We start from the raw sequence: 16,409 nt of genomic DNA, 5'->3' as shown, positions 1-16,409 counted from the left end.
AGGGAGCGGGGCAGCCCCACGGCCCGGCCAGAGCCCCGAGGGCGGCGGGAGGGAGCGGGGCAGCCCCTGAGGGCGGCGGGAGGGAGCGGGGCAGCCCCACGGCCCGGCCGGAGCCCCGAGGGCAGCGGGGAAAGGCGCGCCGCGGCTCCGCGCCCCCCGGACTCGGCTCGGCGCATGCGCCAGGCCGCGCTGCCCCCGCCGCCATCCCCGGAAGCCTCCGTGTGCCGCGGGCAGCGGCCGCTCGCCATGTTCGCGGAGCTCAACGAGCTGCTGGGCGCGTCCCCGCAACGGCCGGAGACGGTGAGAGCGGGACGGCCGGCCGGAGGGAGGGGCGGGCGCGGCGGCAGCGGGGAAGGCGCGGGGCCGGCTGGGAGCTGTAGTCCGGGCAGCGCTGCCCGCCGCGAGGGGCGGAGCGTGGCGGCGGCCCCGGGCTGTCCCCGGCTGTCCCCGGCTGCTCGGCGGCCTCCGGAGCCTTCCCTTGGCTTCCCGTGGCCCGGCTTGGGCTCCTCGCGGCCCCCCACGGCCGTGGCTGCGGCGTGCGGAGGGGCCGGGCCCTGCAGTAGAAACGGGGCTCAGAGCCGCTGCCCGGCGCTGCTGTGTCCCACAGGTCTCTTCTCCTTTGGGCCACCGAGTTAAATGTGCTCAGCCGTGGCATTGCGCCGTTGAAGTCACGGTGTAACTTACACGGCCCCGTGTAAGAGCGTTTCAGGTGAAAGCTGGATGAAATGCGCGTGTGGTGGAGAATCACAGGCTGGTTGGGGTTGGAAATGCCCCTGAAGCTGCTGGAGTCCAACAGTCCCCCGGCACTGCCACGGCTACCACTGACCCACGGCCTCAGCCCCACGGTTTTTAGGGTCCCTCCAGGGCTGGGGATTCCCCCACGGCCCTGGGCAGCCCATGGGGGAAGAAATGGTTCCCCATCGCCAATCAGCCTCCCCTGGGGCAACCTGTGGCTGCTTCCTTTTGTCCTGTGGCTTGGAAGCAGAGAACAAGCCTCTCCTGGCCACAGTGCCCCGAAGAGCAGGAAAGCGTCAGCCCTTTGCAGATCTCCCCGATTCCTGCGGCTCCGTGCTTGGCTTGTGCCCTTTTCCAGGCGCTCACGGCCGCCTTTGCCGCAGGGCTGTGGGTGGATGGAGCTGCCGCCTGCGTGGGTGTATCTGACATGTCCCTGCTCAGCGCTTGTGACACCCGCTGCTGCCCTGCCAAGGGCTTCTGGCAGCTTCTGACAAGTAGCTGCAACTTCTGCCTCGTGGCCTGGAGGTGGGAAGAGCGTGAAAGCGGAGCGTGGAGGGCAGGGGCTGCGGCAGACCGATGGAGAAGGTTGCTACAAGAAGGCCTTGCCTTTGCAGGTGCTTTGTCCCCAACTGTGCCTTGCTGGGCTTGACAAGGATGCACAGAAAGGGGAAGAGATTGACTGTGCATCTGTGGTGATAAATCATGGAGCTGTGGGGTTTCTGCATGCCAGCAAACAGGGGCCTGGTGATGGGGCTGGGTCTTAACCTGCTCCTCAGCCCAGTAATTCCTCTTGTGTGGCAATAAGGGGAAACTGCCTGCCCTCAGCTCCTCCAGGGAGGCAGATGCTTCCTGTAATTTGGTGTAGTCCCAGCATGGTGGGGGCTGGAAGGGCCCTGCAGAGCTCATCCAGCCCCTGCTCCAGCAGCTTCCCCTGGCTCAGGGGGCACAGGAACGTGTCCAGGTGGGTTTGGGAACCTCCAAGCAGGAGCCTCCACACCCTCCCTGGGCAGCCTGGGCCAGGGCTCCCTCACCTCAGCACCAAAGGAGCTTCTCCTCCTGTACCGGGGGCATTGCCTGTGTGCCAGCCTGTGCCTGGTACCCCTTGTCCTGGCACTGGCCACCACACACTGGCCCCAGCCTCTCCACACCCACCCTGTAGGGACTGAGCAGCATTGCTGAGATCCCCCTGAGCTCAGGCTTCTCTTCCCCAGGCTCAACAGCCCCAGTTCCCGCAGCCTTTCCTCCCCACACACATGTTCCATCCCCTCAGCATCTTGGGAGCCTCACAAGCAGGGTGCTGGAGTTTCACAGAGCTGTTGCTTCCCTCCCTCTCCTCCTCTGGCTGTGGTTTGCAGCAGCTGCTGCCTCTGGAGATGTTCAGACACTTCCACCCCCGGGTAGCTGAGCATCTGGGTGTCAGAAGTGAAGAGTTGTGAGCGCTGGCTGGAGCCAGCTGGAGTGTGACAGGCTGGCAGGATTGAAGGGTTGGTAACTGTAAAGGTCTGAAATAATGCAAGCCCTGAATGATAACATCCCGTGTGTTCTGTGCTGTGCATCTGGGAGCAAAGGAGAGAACCTGTCAGAGCCAGGGGGTGAGAGAGGGGACTTGAGGTGACATTTGACATTCAGCCTGCTGTTCCCTTCCTGACCAAACAGTGGGGCACACACCTGCAATATGGCACTGAATGCTTGACAGGAAACTTAAAACCAATTAATGCTGTTCAATGAAACAAACTCATTTGTGTGACAAGTCAGAGTGACACAAGGACCTTGTTGCCAGAGCCCTCTGCCAGTCATTCTGCCCTGCCTGACCTATGCAGTCTCAGTAATGGAACCAGATCAACACCACAGAGCAAGGCACAGGAGTAGGTAAAGTCTCAAAATACACATTAGGAAGGAAATTATCATTGAAGTTTTTCCCAGAGAGACTCAAAGAGCTTGCTCCTTAGGCTGGCATCACCCAGTGCTCTCACACAAAGAACAAGTCACTGTGGCTGGTTCACTGTAAGGCTGAGCTGCCAGTGAGTGAGAGCTGGGCACAGAGGAACCTGCTGAGGGTCACCCAGGGCAAGGGCAGAGTCCTGCAGCTGGGCAGGAACAAGCCCCTGCCCCAGCACAGGCTGGGGGGGACCTGCTGGAGAGCAGCTCCAGGAGAGGGACCTGGCAGTGCTGGTGGGCAGCAGAGAAACATGAGCAGCAGCGTGGGCTGGTGGGCAAGAAGCCAATGGCAGCCTGGGGGCATCCAGCCTTTCAGAAAGCAATGAACTCAACCTCTTCTGGTGCTTCCCCATGGGCTGTATCTGGAGGAAGCACTGGCATCCCTTTGTAAGTGGACGGGTGGCTGGCGTGCTGCTCCTGCTCCTTTCTGTGACTAATACCTGCAGGGTTGCCCTCAGCCTGAGCAGACATCTGCTTGTCTACCAAAATGGAACCAGGAGGAGTCTGTGCCCTCATCTTCCCGTGTTACATTGTTGTGCTGCTTCTTTTTCAGGGTAAATTCACTCTGCTGCGAGACACCAGAACAGATGGCAGCTTCCTGGTGCACCATTTCCTCTCCTTCTACCTCAGAGGTATGGCAGCAGCAGGACTCTCCAGGGCAAGGGTTTGCCTTTGCATGCTCCTTGAAGGTTCCTACAGCATGAAGTGTTTCTATGTGAGCAGAAGCTAATTCTGCAGAGCATGAGGCATCCTAGGATTAGCAAAAAGCTGTGGGCTCAGGATTTAGGGATCCCAGTCCTGACTTGTTCTTGGGACTTGCTCTATCTCCTTGGGCACATTCTGTAACATCTCTGCACCTCGTTTCATCATTTGAGCAGTGAATGCTGTAAATCATGTGGACATCTGACAGTGAGGTGGTGGGTGCAATTCCTTTACTAGCTGGGTGGTTCATAATGTAATTAAAAATATCAGGAACAATTGGATAAGCTGGTAGTGAGTAAAGAAACAAAGGCCCTGGCAAGTTGCCTAATTACTTTTTTTGGACTAATTTCACCTGTGAGCAACCTTCCAGCCCCTGCAGAGTGGGTGCTGCACTCATGGACTCCTTTGGCTTGCTGCAGGCAAAGCAGCCAGCCTGGCAAATCTGGTACCTGTCAGCCCTGAAGCTGACACCACTCACCCATAGCACCTCATCTCCATGGCTTTGGGATCCCTCCAGGGCTGGGCACTCCCCCAGCTCCCTGGGCAGCCTGGCACAGGGGCTGACACCCCTCTCAGGGAAACAGTTCTTCCTAATCCTGTTTCTAACACAAGCCACTGGCCTTCTTGCCCCCCTGGGCACGCTGCTGGCTCATCTCCAGCTGCTGACACCAACCGCTGGTGTGGCCCAGAGGCAGTGCCTGGCACTAGAACCGCAGGAAGGCCCGTGGGAAGCAGGTTATGACCAGCAGGATGACTCTGAAGGGACAGCCCTGCTCAGGCATTGCCTCTGGGCCTGGCACAATGCCCCTGCAGCATTGTGCTGGGATGGCTGCATTGAACTGCCCGTCTGCCAGGGAGGAGTCTCACCATTCTCCTTGGGATCACTGATGCACTGAGGCAGGTGTGCTTGCTGTCACCCTCTCGTTTCCATCCAGCACCCAGGTGCCAGTTCCTCTGTGTCTGTAGCACTGCCATGTCGTCCAGGTACCTTTGGGATCTCCCAAGGGGTCAGTGAGGGCTCCACCGAGGCCACTGACTTGTTGTGTTTGAAATCCACGTCCTGCTTTCCACCAGGGAGAAACAAATACTGTTTGTGTTTATTTGCCTGGTGTTTTTCCACTCAAGGTCACTTGCCCTGCAAGAGCTGAGCCAGGGATGTGTTGGCATGTCCGTGGTTTGGGTAGCATGTGTCACGGCCGGCCGTTGGCCTCCTCGCGGTGACACCAGCAGACTGTGCCAGGTGCCCCCAGGGCAGGGTGGCACAAAACAGAAAAGGGACCTTTTAAATGGCTTCTTTTTCTTTCTTGGTGGTTTTTTTTTCCATTTCTTTTCAAACTAACATTCCCCCTAATGTGGAAATCCTCTAGAAGGGTGCACACTGACAGCCCAGCCAGGAGCAAGTGAGGGGCTGCTTAGACCCTATCTCACCTCAAGGCCTTTCCTGGCTGCTGTGATTTATGTGTTTTGATAATGGCAGCTTGCAAAGTTGAAATGATAACGTGTCTTTTTGTCTTCTTCCCCAGCTGGCTGTAAGGTTTGCTTTGTGGCCCTGCTCCAATCCTTCAGTCACTACAACATCGTGGCACAGAAGCTGGTAAGTCTCTTGGTGTAGCTTAGTATGTACAGGTCTGGGTGGTTTCTGTTGGGTGGAAAGGGATGAGAACGGGAAACAGGAGCTGAGGAAGTGTTTCCAGGGCTTAGTGGGCACAGTCAGGATTGGTGCTCCTGCAGCAGGGGAAGGAGAACACTTCTTGCTGGAGAAGGATGTGATACAGGGCACAAAGCTGGCTACGAGGCTCACTGCAAGAGCCCCAGCAGGCTCTGCCTGAGAGAGGGCAGGGAGCTGAACAGCTGCTTGCTTTCTTTGCGCTTGGAAATGTTTTCTGGAGATCAGCATTCCCCAGACAGGCTCAGACTGGTACATGTAGCTTCATTAGTGCTCTGGGGAGACAAATGCCATGGTGTCTTATGTTTCTAGGGCTTCTTTATACCCCTGTGGGATGCACTGGCTGCACAGCGCAGGAGCTCCTGAGGTGGCTTCATCCTGTGGTTATGGTGTGATGCAGTGCTTTGGGCAGTAGATTTGGGCAGGACACCTGCGTGCCTCTGTTGGCCCTGGGCCAGGCCACCAGTTTGAACAGTCTTAGGAGCCACAAGTGCTGAGTGACATCCTTAGGGGTTCAGTCATCAACACAAGTACCTAAAGGGTGGGTGTCAGGAGGATGGGCTGCCTCGGTTTTTTGTTGTCTCCAGTGCCAGGACAAGGGGTGGTGGGAAGAAGCTGCAACACAAAAAGTTCCATTCAAACGCAAGGAGAAAGTCCTTTGGTGCTGAGGTGAGGGAGCCCTGGCCCAGGCTGCCCAGGGAGGGTGTGGAGGCTCCTTCTCGTGTCCAACCCTACCTGGACACGTTCCTTTGCCCCCTGAGCCAGGGGAGCCTGCTTTAGCAGGGGGTGGCACTGGCTGAGCTCTGCAGGGCCCTTCCAGCCCCCAGCATTCCATCCTTCTCTGATTCCTGTGGTAAGTCAGGCATGGATTGTGTGTACCCTGAAAGGAGAGAAACAGAGAAACACAGTAGGCAGGGTCAGCAAATCAGGCTGAGCTCTGGATTTACACCATATCTCTCAGCTTTTTGTGTAATGCTCAGAGGTGAAATGCTGCAGCTGGGGAGTCCAGGTGAGCTGCCAGGGCTGGAGGGATGAGGGCTTGCTTGCCTTGGTGGTTGTCTGTCCTCTGGTGCTGCTTGAAATCCCAGCAGTGCTGCTGCTTGTAAAGGCTTTCAGGTGCTGAAGAAGCAGATGTTGCTGAGATGGTGAGTTCCCCAGTGTACCTGTGGGTTGAGTTTCAGTGCTTGCTCAACAACTGTATTTTATTTACTGCTCAGTTTTTTCCTTTTAAGAGGAAATCATTGGTCCAGGAGCTGAGGGAAATGAAATGGACTCAGCAAATGAAGCATTTCCACGTTGCACTTCAGCTCATGGGCTGATACTCAAGCCACAGTTCCTCTGCAGAGCAGATTCCTCAGTGCTGAGCAAACCCCCTGTGAGTTCTGGCCTTCGTGGTACAGAGAGCAGGAAATCTTAGGGGGGAGCTTGCCTGAGTGAAACAGGGCACAGCAACCAGCGTAGGTAGGAGATGCAGCTGTTAAATGTGGGCTCCTTGCCTGCTCTGAAGGCAGAGTGGGGTTTGTTGGTGTGCTTCCTGATGTGGTGCAATGTCCCAGTGTGCAGCCTGTGCTTTTAATAGGAGCTGTTGCCATCTCCCCCGTGGGAGAGTTGGAGCAGGGAGACACAACACAAGGATTAGCTGGAGCACAAGAGCTGTGCAAAATGACGTGATGTGCTGTCTGCTGCTTCGCCACAGTGGGTACTGCTGGGCAGGGAGGTGATAGCAAGGAGAACACAGATTGCCCAGGAGAGTTCAGAGAAGTGATTACATTTGCCTGCTGTGCTGAGCTGTCCCTGTCCTCTTGGTTTCAAGTCTGAGTGAGTCTTACCCTGTAACTGCACAGATGCCCCCGTGGTTGGTGGTTGTGGGGAGCTGGGGGGCATGACATCAGTTATTTCCATGGGTTTGAGTTTCTGTAAGATCTTGTCTTTGCTTCAATCCTCCTTTGCCTCAGTGAGCGTAGGAGGCTCAGTAAAGGTGGTTTTTGGCAGAGTAGTTTCACCCTTAGACTTTAGACTTTGCTGCTGTGGGTCTGTAGGGAGAGCAGCTGGGATGTGATTGACGTGGCTGTAGCAAAGCCCAGTTTCAGACAGAACCCTGAGCTGTGTCACCTCCTCTTCCTCGGTGGCAAGCTCAAGACCAGCTGCCTGGCTCTCTCTGTTGGGTCAGGCTGTATTTCCTCCAGGAGCTGCTTGGAAGAATCTAGCCTGTGGGAAGCCACTTGCATTACATTATCCCACCCACAGCTTACACCTCCTCTGTGTAATCATCCTTAGAAGATTATAAAGACTGCAGTTGGAGGAGCCTCATGCCTTAGTGAGGCTTTTATTTCTGCTGGGGTGGTCCCAGGCCTGGGAAGAAGGATCCTGGAGCCAGGGTCATAATAGTGAAGTGTGACTGGAAAGCTGCCTGAGGGAAAGGGGCCTGAGGGGGTTGGTGTCAGAGGCTGAAGATGAGCCAGCAGCGTGCCCAGGGGGACAAGAAGCCAGGGGCAGCCTGGCTGGGCTCAGCAGCGGGGTGGCAGCAGGCCCAGGGCTGTGCCCATCCCCTGTGCTGGGCCCTGGGGAGGCTGCAGCTCCAGGGCTGTGTTTTCTGCAAGTCACCCTCCTTTCACGAGGATCTGCACTGAGTTCTAAGGCACAGTTAGTGTTGTGTGTTATGACCTTGTAGTGAACGTGCTGGGCTGTAGCAAGGCTGGTGGCAGCTTCCCAGATTGGTCTTCCCACTCTCATTTGTTACAATGTGTGTTCTGTCTTAAGGGAAAAACATATTTGTCCCCATTTGGTCACCCTCTTGCCTGCTCCTTGTCCTTTGCCAGGCCAGGGGACACCACCTGGTCACCTCAGCTTTCCTCTGCAGGTGGTTGTGCTAGAGAAGAGACCTTGGCCTGTTGCCCGATGTCAGATCGTTGCACTTTGAACCCAGGGCTGTGTTTGCTGTTTGAGCTGCTGCCTCACATCCTTCTTTGCTAGTTCTCTCCTGCAAATATTTTGCTCTCCCTGGGGGCTCTGGTTTAAGGGCCGGCAGTGCTGGCAGGCTGCAGGCTGCCTGAGCACAGCTGTGCTGTGCTGCAGAGCTCACAGCCTCGCTCACGCCCAGCTGCAGCTTCCCCAGCGATTCTGGGCTTGATGGATAAGTGACAGATCTGCCAGAGATAATGTCTGTGTGCTCCTGGTGGAGCTGCAGCGTGGGGCTGTGGGATAATGAAGGCTTCCAGGCTGGTGACGTGCAGTGTTTGGGTGCTGTGCAGCACCGGGGCTCTGCAGCAGGGCGTGTGGGGTGTCTGTGGCAGGCAGGAAGGTGCCCTTGGCAATTCTGAGCGTTTTTCTGCCGTCTCAGAGCAGAACAGGCTGGGGGTGACCTGCTGGAGAGCAGCTGCAGCAGCTCCTGGCCACTGCCAGGACGGGCACAGGCTGGCACACAGGCACAGGAGGAGCAAGTCCTTTGGTGCTGAGGGGAGGGAGCCCTGGCCCAGGCTGCCCAGGGAGGGTGTGGAGGCTCCTTCTCAGGAGGTTCCCAAACCCGCCTGGACACGTTCCTGTGCCCCCTGAGCCAGGGGCAGCTGCTGTAGCAGGGGCTGGGCTGCAGCAGCTCTGCAGGGCCCTTCCAGCCCCCACCACTCTGGGATTCTATGATTTAAACCCAGTTTTCTTTATTTTTTTAGTTAAAATAACCATAAAGCCACATCTTGAGGGTGTGATGAACGAGACAATCCCCACAAGGGGCTGTGCTTGGTGAGTGTGGCATTTCCACACAGGGACCTCCAGAGAGAAGGGCTGGGTAGATAAGGCAGAGCTCCTTTTCAGGGACATTAACCCTGAGCTCCTGCAAGGCTTATCAGTTGCCACAGGTTCAGTGCTAATGAGAGGAAAGAGAGATTTCCACTGCTTCCCCTGCCAGCTGAAACGTGAGGGGGAGAGATCCATTCATCAGGGCTGCTGCCAGAAAACACTGTCTGTGGTGCTGCTGGTGTGTGCCTCTTGCAGTGTTCAGGCAGCAGCAGCCAGTCCTGGCTTAAGGGGAGGGCTCCTGCTCCTGCCCTAGGACTTACCTCTGTCCCTGACCAGTCCTGCTCAGCCACCCTCTTCAGAGGATTCCTGCAGCACCTCCAAGGGATGTCCTCCCTCTGGGGATGTGGGAACTGCTTTCTCAGGATCCTTGTTTCTCCCTCACCAATTTTGCCTGTCAAGCAATGCTGCATTGAGCTCAACCTTCCTGAACTCCCTGTAAACCATCTTATCTCCCCATCTTGCCCAGCTACCTGCTGAGCTGCACAATATCCAGGTTGCTGAGGCGCTGCCAGTCTCAGTGTGGATGCTCCTTGGTTCCATTCTGAGAGATTACAGTCCTGTTGTGCAATGTGGGAAGGCACCCAAGCTGCCAGGCTGAGCCAACTGAGTGCAGTTGGGCTGAGGCTGGAAGGCAGTGGCAGGAGATGTATTTGTATGATCATGTCAATAGCAGGTCCTCAGTGTTCTCCTGGAGGGGGGACTGGTGCAGTTATCAGTCAGCTGAGGAGCTATAGAATGGTTGGCAAAAGTCTGCTCAAAGAAAAGAGGATGAGACAGAAGTTCAAGGACTGGATTTGCAGTTGGGGTCTTCTGCAGCTCTGCCAGGGCTTGCTCCACTGGAGCTGGAGGTGCCCAGCGTGTGGCTCTTGAGCTTGACCTCACGATGAAGCAGCACTGAGAGCTGGAAACCTTGCCATGAGTTTGAGTTGTGGCCCCAGGCAGTTTGTCACAGTCCCTCCTTCTTCTCTCAAGGGGATTCAGGGCTGGGGCTGCTTCCTGTGGGAGCCCCAGCTCTGCTGCTCTCTCAGCCCATGGCACTGCACAGACCTGGGCTGTGCCTCACTGTGGGACTGTGCTGGGGAGTCCTTGGGGATGTGGGTCTGGAAAGTTCTTCAGCAGAAAAGGCCCTGGGGGGGATTCAGCCTCTGCTCCCAAGTGGTGAGAGGAAATGGCTTCAAGTTGCCCCAGGGCACGTTGAGGCTGGAGCTGGGGAACAGTTCCTTCCCCCAAGGGCTGTCCAGCCCTGTCCCAGCTGCCCAGGGCCGTGGGGGAGTGCCCAGCCCTGGAGGGACCCCAAAGCCTGGAGCTGTGGGGCTGAGGCCGTGGGTCAGTGGTGGCTGTGGCAGGGTGAGGGGAGGGCTGGGACTTGACGCTCTTAGAGGACTTTTCCAACCCAAATGATTCTGTGGCTCTATGATTTGGAGATAGTGTGAAAAGGCTTTCACAACCCAAGAAGGGAGGGTGAAGGAATTGCTCCCAGTGTGGTGCATGGAGCAGCTTGTGCCCATCCTCTCCCTGCCTCTGCAACTTTACTCCTGTGCAGTGAGGCTCTTTTCCCAGGAGCAATTCCAGGATGTCTGAACCCCCAAATCACAGTAGGCTTGGTTTTTTTTTTCATATCTTGGCAAAATATAGGAAAGCAAACACGTCCACTAGTGTGTGAGGAGCCCTGCCTGTGTCATCCCCTGCTCAGGACTCGCTGAAGCACGAACTTAATGGCACGTTTTGCTAAGACTCAGTAAAGACTGGCTGTGGATCCCCTTGGTTCTGTTTGCACTGCTCCTCCACAGCTGTTTGCTCTGCATGATGTTTTTCTCTCTGAAGGGAATCAGTCTGACAGCTGCCAAGGAGCGGGGACAGCTTGTCTTCTTGGAAGGCCTCAAGTCCTGCGTTGACCTCTTGTTTGGAGAAGAGGCAGAGGAGCAGTCAGGAGAGCCCTGTCCTCTTCAGTTTATGAGGTAAAACAGAGTAGTTGGTGGTTCTGCTGAGGCTCAGCAGGACTTCAGCACAGTGTTTTCCCCCTCCTGTCACCCACCCCTGCAGCCAGCGCTGAGACCAGCCGGAGCAGTGAGGTCCAATGCTGGCACACAGCTCATTTGGGCTTCCCTCTGGGACCCAAGGGCTCAGGAGCTGCACACCTAAGTGAAGGGAAAGGCCAGTGCCGTGCACACTGCTGGGCTCATGCTGCCCTGTGTCACCCTGCTGCTCACAGAGGCTTTCTATCCCCCCTCTCCAGCACTTCAGGGCAGTTCCCACTCCCATTCTCACTGCCAGGCACGCTACAGGTCTGGAGAAGATGTGTTTCAGCACTCAGCAAGCCTGTGTCAAATAAAACCCCATCCAAGCAGCTTCATTCCTTTTATTAAAAAGTTACTCTGAGCTTTATTCTCGTCCAAGAGGTCAGTGCTGCCTTAGCCATGCTGGCTTTTTCACTTGCTGGAGCCAGTGCACAGGAGGCCCCAGAGCTGCTGCCAGGGCTGGAGCCCCTCTGCTGTGAGCACAGGCTGAGAGAGTTGGGGCTGCTCAGCCTGGAGCAGAGAAGGCTCCAGGAGCCCTTGGGGCAGCCTCCAGTCCCTCGAGGGGCACCCAAGAGACATGGGCAGGGACTTTGGCCAAGGGCCTGGAGTGCCAGGACAAGGGCTGCTGGCTCCCAAGTGCCAGAGGGGAGACTGAGCTGAGCTGGGAGGCAGAAGCTGTTCCTTGTGTTGTATCTGAGGGTGAGGAGGGTGATGAACAACACAGGTGTGGGCCAAGCCCCTTGAGACCTCCTTCTTCTGTTCCAGTGAGAGCAACTGTGACCTCAGAGCCTTGTTCAACTTCGTCCGGACATCCCTGAGTCCCGCTGGCAGCGACTCCTGGAAGGGCGTCGTGCTGCTGGTTGATGACCTGAGTGTGCTGCTCAGCCTGGGTGCCAGGCCCGTGGCTGTGCTGGACTTCATCCACTACTGCCGAGTGGCTGTGTGCTGCCAGCTGCAGGTACTGCTCCCTGCACATGCAGCCTCCTGCACGTCACCTGTACGAAACAGCCTCTGGAGCAAAGCCTGGCTGCCTTTTTCCACGTCTGCCTAATGGGGTTTTGGAAGGTTTTGGCTGTCCAAGGACAGCCAGGAATGTGTCCTTGTGGGCAAGAAGCCAATGGCAGGCCTGGGGGCATCCAGCAGAGTGTGGGCAGCAGGGCCAGGGAGGTTGTGCTGCCCCTCTGCTCTGCTCTGCTGAGGCCTCAGCTGGAGCCCTGTGCCCAGTGCTGGGCTCCCCAGCTGCAGAGAGACAGGGAACTGCTGGAGAGAGGCCAGGGAGGGCTCCCAGGGTGCTGAGGGGATGGAACATGTGTGTGAGGAGGAAAGGCTGCGGGAACTGGGGCTGTTGAGCCTGGGGAAGAGAAGCCTGAGCTCAGGGGGATCTCAGCAATGCTGATCAAACCCTAAAGGATGGGTGTCAGGAGGCTGGGGCCGGTGTGTGTTGTGTGGTGGCCAGTGCCAGGACAAGGGGTACCAGGCACAGGCTGGCACACAGGCAGTGCCCCTGGCACAGGAGGAGAAGCTCCTTTGGTGCTGAGGTGAGGGAGCCTGGCCCAGGCTGCCCAGGGAGGGTGTGGAGGTTCATTGGGGAGATTTCCAACCCACCTGGACACGTTCCTGTGTCCCCTGAGCCAGGGGAACCTGCTGTAGCAGGGGCTGGGGCTGGATGAGCTCTGCAGGGCCCTGCCAGCCCCCACCATGCTGGGATTCTATGTGAAGAAATTCAAGTCCTTGCTCTAGGGCCTCTCTCAGGGAGTTGTGTTACTTCCTGAGTACCTGCATAGGGTCCTTTGCAACTGGTTTCCCCAGAGGTGCTGCCCAGAGAAGGGCTCACTGTTCCTGATGTGTGAGCAGAGCTCCAAAGTCTAAAACAGTGTTTCTTAAAGCTCCTGGTTCTCTAGGGATCTCTCCTCACACCCTTGTCTGTGTGAGTGCAAGAGGGAAAAGGGTTAGGAATGTGATGAGAGGCTGATGAGTCTCACAGGGGACAGAGATGAAGGTCCACTCAGAGACACAAGTCTCTGCTTCCAACAGTCCAGCACTGCTGCTTGTTTCCCTCTCTTGTTTCTAAGGGTATGTGACTCCTACAAAGATCTCCCCAGTGATGTGCCAACTTCTGAGAGCATCACAGCCAAAAATCCTTACAGTCACATCCATGCTGTGCTGTTTCCACTGCAGCCTCCCCCACCCTGGCTGCTCCTGTCTCTGCTTGAGTGAGAAAGAAAGTCGATGGTGTCAGGTTTTGTTATGCTGTGCTTCCTGTGGTGCCAGGGTGTTTGAGCTGTAAATGCTCACAAGGGTTCTGCTGGCTGAGGATATTTACCTCCAAAACAGCTAAAAAGATGATAAATCATGCTGACACGTTGCTGTGGAAGGTGTTCTGAAGCTTTAAAGTGCTTTTCAGTTGTTTGGGAACTGGTTATTTGAAGTCCTTGGTGACCTGCACGGCCTGAGGCGGCGACCCTTGGGATGGGCTTTCAGCAGAGCTGGTGTTGTGTAGGGAGCTGTGAAGGTTTGAGCACCGTGGCTCAGGCTGTGGCTGTTGGGCCTCGTCTGTCTTTAGCTGTTCTGAATTCACGTGGGGTTGCCATTGCCTGGCCTGCCAGACTGGTTTAACTGGACAGCTGCCTCCCAACAAAGGCTTGATGTATTTTTAGGCTGTGTGTTACATCTCTGCGTGTATCTGTAATGTAAACACCATATATACACACAGCAAGCTGTGTCAGAGGTTTGTGGATGTGTGCTGGTTTAACCCTGACTGGCTGCCAGCTGCCCACCAAGTGTGTTGTGTCACTGCCCCTCCTCAGCTGGAGAGGGAAACACAGCAAAGGGCTGGTGAGTGGAGACAAGGGCAGGGAGATCACTCAGCAGCTGCTGGGCACAACAGGCTCAGCCTGGGGAGCAGCGCTCTGGTTTGTGAATGAACACTCAGAGCAGAGCAGGGCCGTGAGAAACACAAGCTGAGGCCCGGAGCAGCGCCCCCAGCCCTCCTCCTGCCCGGCTCTGTCCCTCCTCCCCCCCAGCAGCGCAGGGGCCGGGCCATGGGGCTTCCCCCGGGCTCACGGCCTCCCTCGGGCACCCACCCGCTGCGGCGTGGGGAGACGTTCCCTCCGTGGCCGCTGGGCTGGGCCTGGGGCGGCAGCGGGGCCAGCTCGGAGCCCCCTGGCCCTGGCACACACAGGGGAGGCTCCCAGCAGCTCTTGGTTTAAAGCAGCCCCCCGGCACCACACCCTGCCCACACACACCCACTACAATATCTGTCGTTTATTTTCCCGGTGGACTTTCTGAAGCAGCTGCTGTGCTGGGGGTGTGTGAGTAGCTGAGGTAGCAGCAGGGGGGTTGTGCAGTCTCCAGCTGCTGGCTCCACTGTGCAGATCAGGGATTGTCCAGGGGCTCACCTTGGCTCTCGTTGCAGGGGAACATCGTGGTGCTGGTTCACAGCAATGAGGACTCAGAAGATGAGGAAAATGAACTGGTTGTGAACTCCCTGTGTCATCACAGTGACCTGATCCTGTGGGCAGAGGGGCTGGTGACTGGCTTCTGCAAGGATGTTCACGGGCAGGTAACACACGTGAGAGGTGGCACAAGTCTGTGTCACACACTACACTGCCTGCAGGCCCCTGAGTAGGAGACATGCTCCATCCACCCCGTGAGAGGTGGCCCAGGAGCAGCCTGGGCTGCAGCATGTCTAGGGATGATGTGATGACATCAAGCATGACTTGATGACACATCTGTGTGAGGGCAGGAAGGGTTTGCAGAGGGCTCTGGAAAGCTGCCCCGGGGGAAGGGGCCTGAGAGGGGTCGGTGCCAGCAGCTGAACACCAGCCAGCAGCGTGCCCAGGTGGGCAAGAAGTGCAGAGTCCCTCAGTCCCTCCCACCTTGAGGTGATGGCACAGAAAAACACCTCGTTCCTGGGAAACTTCCCCAAGGGTCCTTTTGGTGGTTCTGAGCTCTCAGTGAGCTCTGCTGGGCTGGGAGGGCAGCTCTGTCCCTGGGACCCGGTCACTCATCAGGGGCTGCCACCAAGGGATGGTCTTTTATCAGTGATCCCCTTTCCCTGCAGGCCAGCAATAGGTGTGGGGGTGAGGATGCTGTGAGCAGGGCAGCCAGAGGGATGATATTCCTGTTTCTTCCCCTTTGCAGATCAAAATAATTAAAAGATTGTCCTTGGAGCTGACTGGGAAGCAGGATCACGTCCAGATCTACCAGTACAAGATCCAGGACAGGAATGTCACCTTTTTTGCCAGAGGGCTGTCAGCTGCAGTCCTGTGACACCGAGGGAGTGAGGCCAGGACCTTGGGGCTGGATGTGCCACCAAACCAGCCTGTGTCACCAGCCCCCTGCAGCCTGTATCACCAGCCCCATCCCAGGAGCAGTGCAGCAAACCGAAGCTTAAACACCTACTGGACTGTGTGCCAACAGGGAGGATTAACCTGCCCAGAGCTTGCTGCATCCTTTTGTCCTCCCACCCCGTTCCCAACGTTCCCAGGCCAAGAGGAAGAGCAGCAACTTGCAGGAATGGCCGTTGGAGCAGGTCCATGCAGGCAGAGGTGCCCCCGGGGCCAGGCGTGCCTCTCCTTTCCGGTGTTCCGTGGCAGAGGAGGGATGGCTCCACCCTCCCCACCCTCCCGCTGGCGTTTCAGGGATGACACAGAACAGGGATGGTCTTTGCAGCCTGTTGCAATTTCTACCTTTCTCCCAGCTTCTGGCACAGGAGAGATTTGCTCAACTCCCAGCTTCTACAGAATTAAATACGTCTCTAGCTACGTGTGCAGCTGCTGACCTCGCTGTGGTGAGACCTTGCTGGGTTAATCCCTTGCTTTCCTTTGTTCCTTTCCCTCTTTGTCATGTGAAAGCCCCGTGTCTGTTGAGAATGAGGCTTCCCAGGCTCAGCCTTGACTTTGGGCAATGGACACAAGCCTCTGCCTCAGCCACAAATAGCCACTAGCATTTATGTGCCTGTATTGAAGTGTTATTAAGGGCTAATAGTCGCTAATTTTAATTAGATAAGGGTACAGTCATTAAGTAACTGTGCATGGGAATCGTTCCCTGCAGCCTCCTTGGCAGGGGAAGGAAATGGGCATTTGGGGGCCCTCATTCCCCACAGCCACAGGGGCAGCCCTGGGGGCAGAGCTCACACCAGGGAGTGTCCTGGCAGAGAAATGACACCCCTCATGCTTGTGAGAGACAGGAGCAACCTCTCAGGGCCTTTGCAGCTCCAGAGAGGGGGGAACAACTCCATGGGACACGTTCCTGCTTTCTCCATGCAGGAATCTTTCTACCTGAAAGGGGGTTGCAGGGAGGTGGGGGTCGGTCTCTGCTCCTCAGAAATGAATGACAGGACAAGAGGAAAAGGGCTCAAGTTGCCCCAGGGGAGGTTGAGGTTGGAGCTGAGGCAGAACAGTTTCCCTGAGGGTTGTCAGCCCCTGTCCCAGGCTGCCCAGGGCTGTGAGGGAGTGTGTGGGGGAGTGTCAGGAGAGTGACAGCCCCTGCTGCTGGCAGCCCTGCCCCACTGTGCCACCAGTCCATAGTGGGCCTTTCTCCAGTTGCTGCCCTGC

At 56.9% G+C, this 16,409-nt stretch overlaps 1 protein-coding gene across 1 annotated transcript; it reads left to right on the top strand.

Annotated features, from left to right (window-relative positions):
• Positions 1-213: 213 nt before the first annotated feature.
• On the top strand, positions 214-15,705 carry ELP6 (elongator acetyltransferase complex subunit 6). Its single transcript, XM_061996959.1, has 7 exons — positions 214-300; positions 3,227-3,305; positions 4,899-4,969; positions 10,658-10,791; positions 11,617-11,809; positions 14,267-14,413; positions 14,995-15,705. Exons 1-7 carry the CDS (start codon positions 247-249, stop codon positions 15,121-15,123), a joined length of 807 nt encoding a protein of 268 aa, XP_061852943.1. The 5' UTR covers positions 214-246; the 3' UTR covers positions 15,124-15,705.
• Positions 15,706-16,409: the final 704 nt, after the last annotated feature.

This window comes from Colius striatus, chromosome 5 (genome assembly GCF_028858725.1).
Source record: "Colius striatus isolate bColStr4 chromosome 5, bColStr4.1.hap1, whole genome shotgun sequence".
In the NCBI taxonomy this organism is placed as follows: Eukaryota; Metazoa; Chordata; class Aves; order Coliiformes; family Coliidae; genus Colius; species Colius striatus.
Note: the sequence above shows the minus strand (reverse complement) of the source record. Positions and strands in the feature narration are given on the sequence as shown.

What these genes read in the sequence shown, in the direction of transcription:
- ELP6 (XM_061996959.1), top strand. Translation starts at nt 247, where the DNA reads ATGTTCGCGGAGCTCAACGAGCTGCTGGGCGCGTCCCCGCAACGGCCG. An exon ending in CCCCGCAACGGCCGGAGACG is followed by an intron (nt 301 to 3,226) that starts GTGAGAGCGGGA and finishes CTTCTTTTTCAG; the next exon opens with GGTAAATTCACTCTGCTGCG. An exon ending in GCAAGGATGTTCACGGGCAG is followed by an intron (nt 14,414 to 14,994) that starts GTAACACACGTG and finishes TCCCCTTTGCAG; the next exon opens with ATCAAAATAATTAAAAGATT.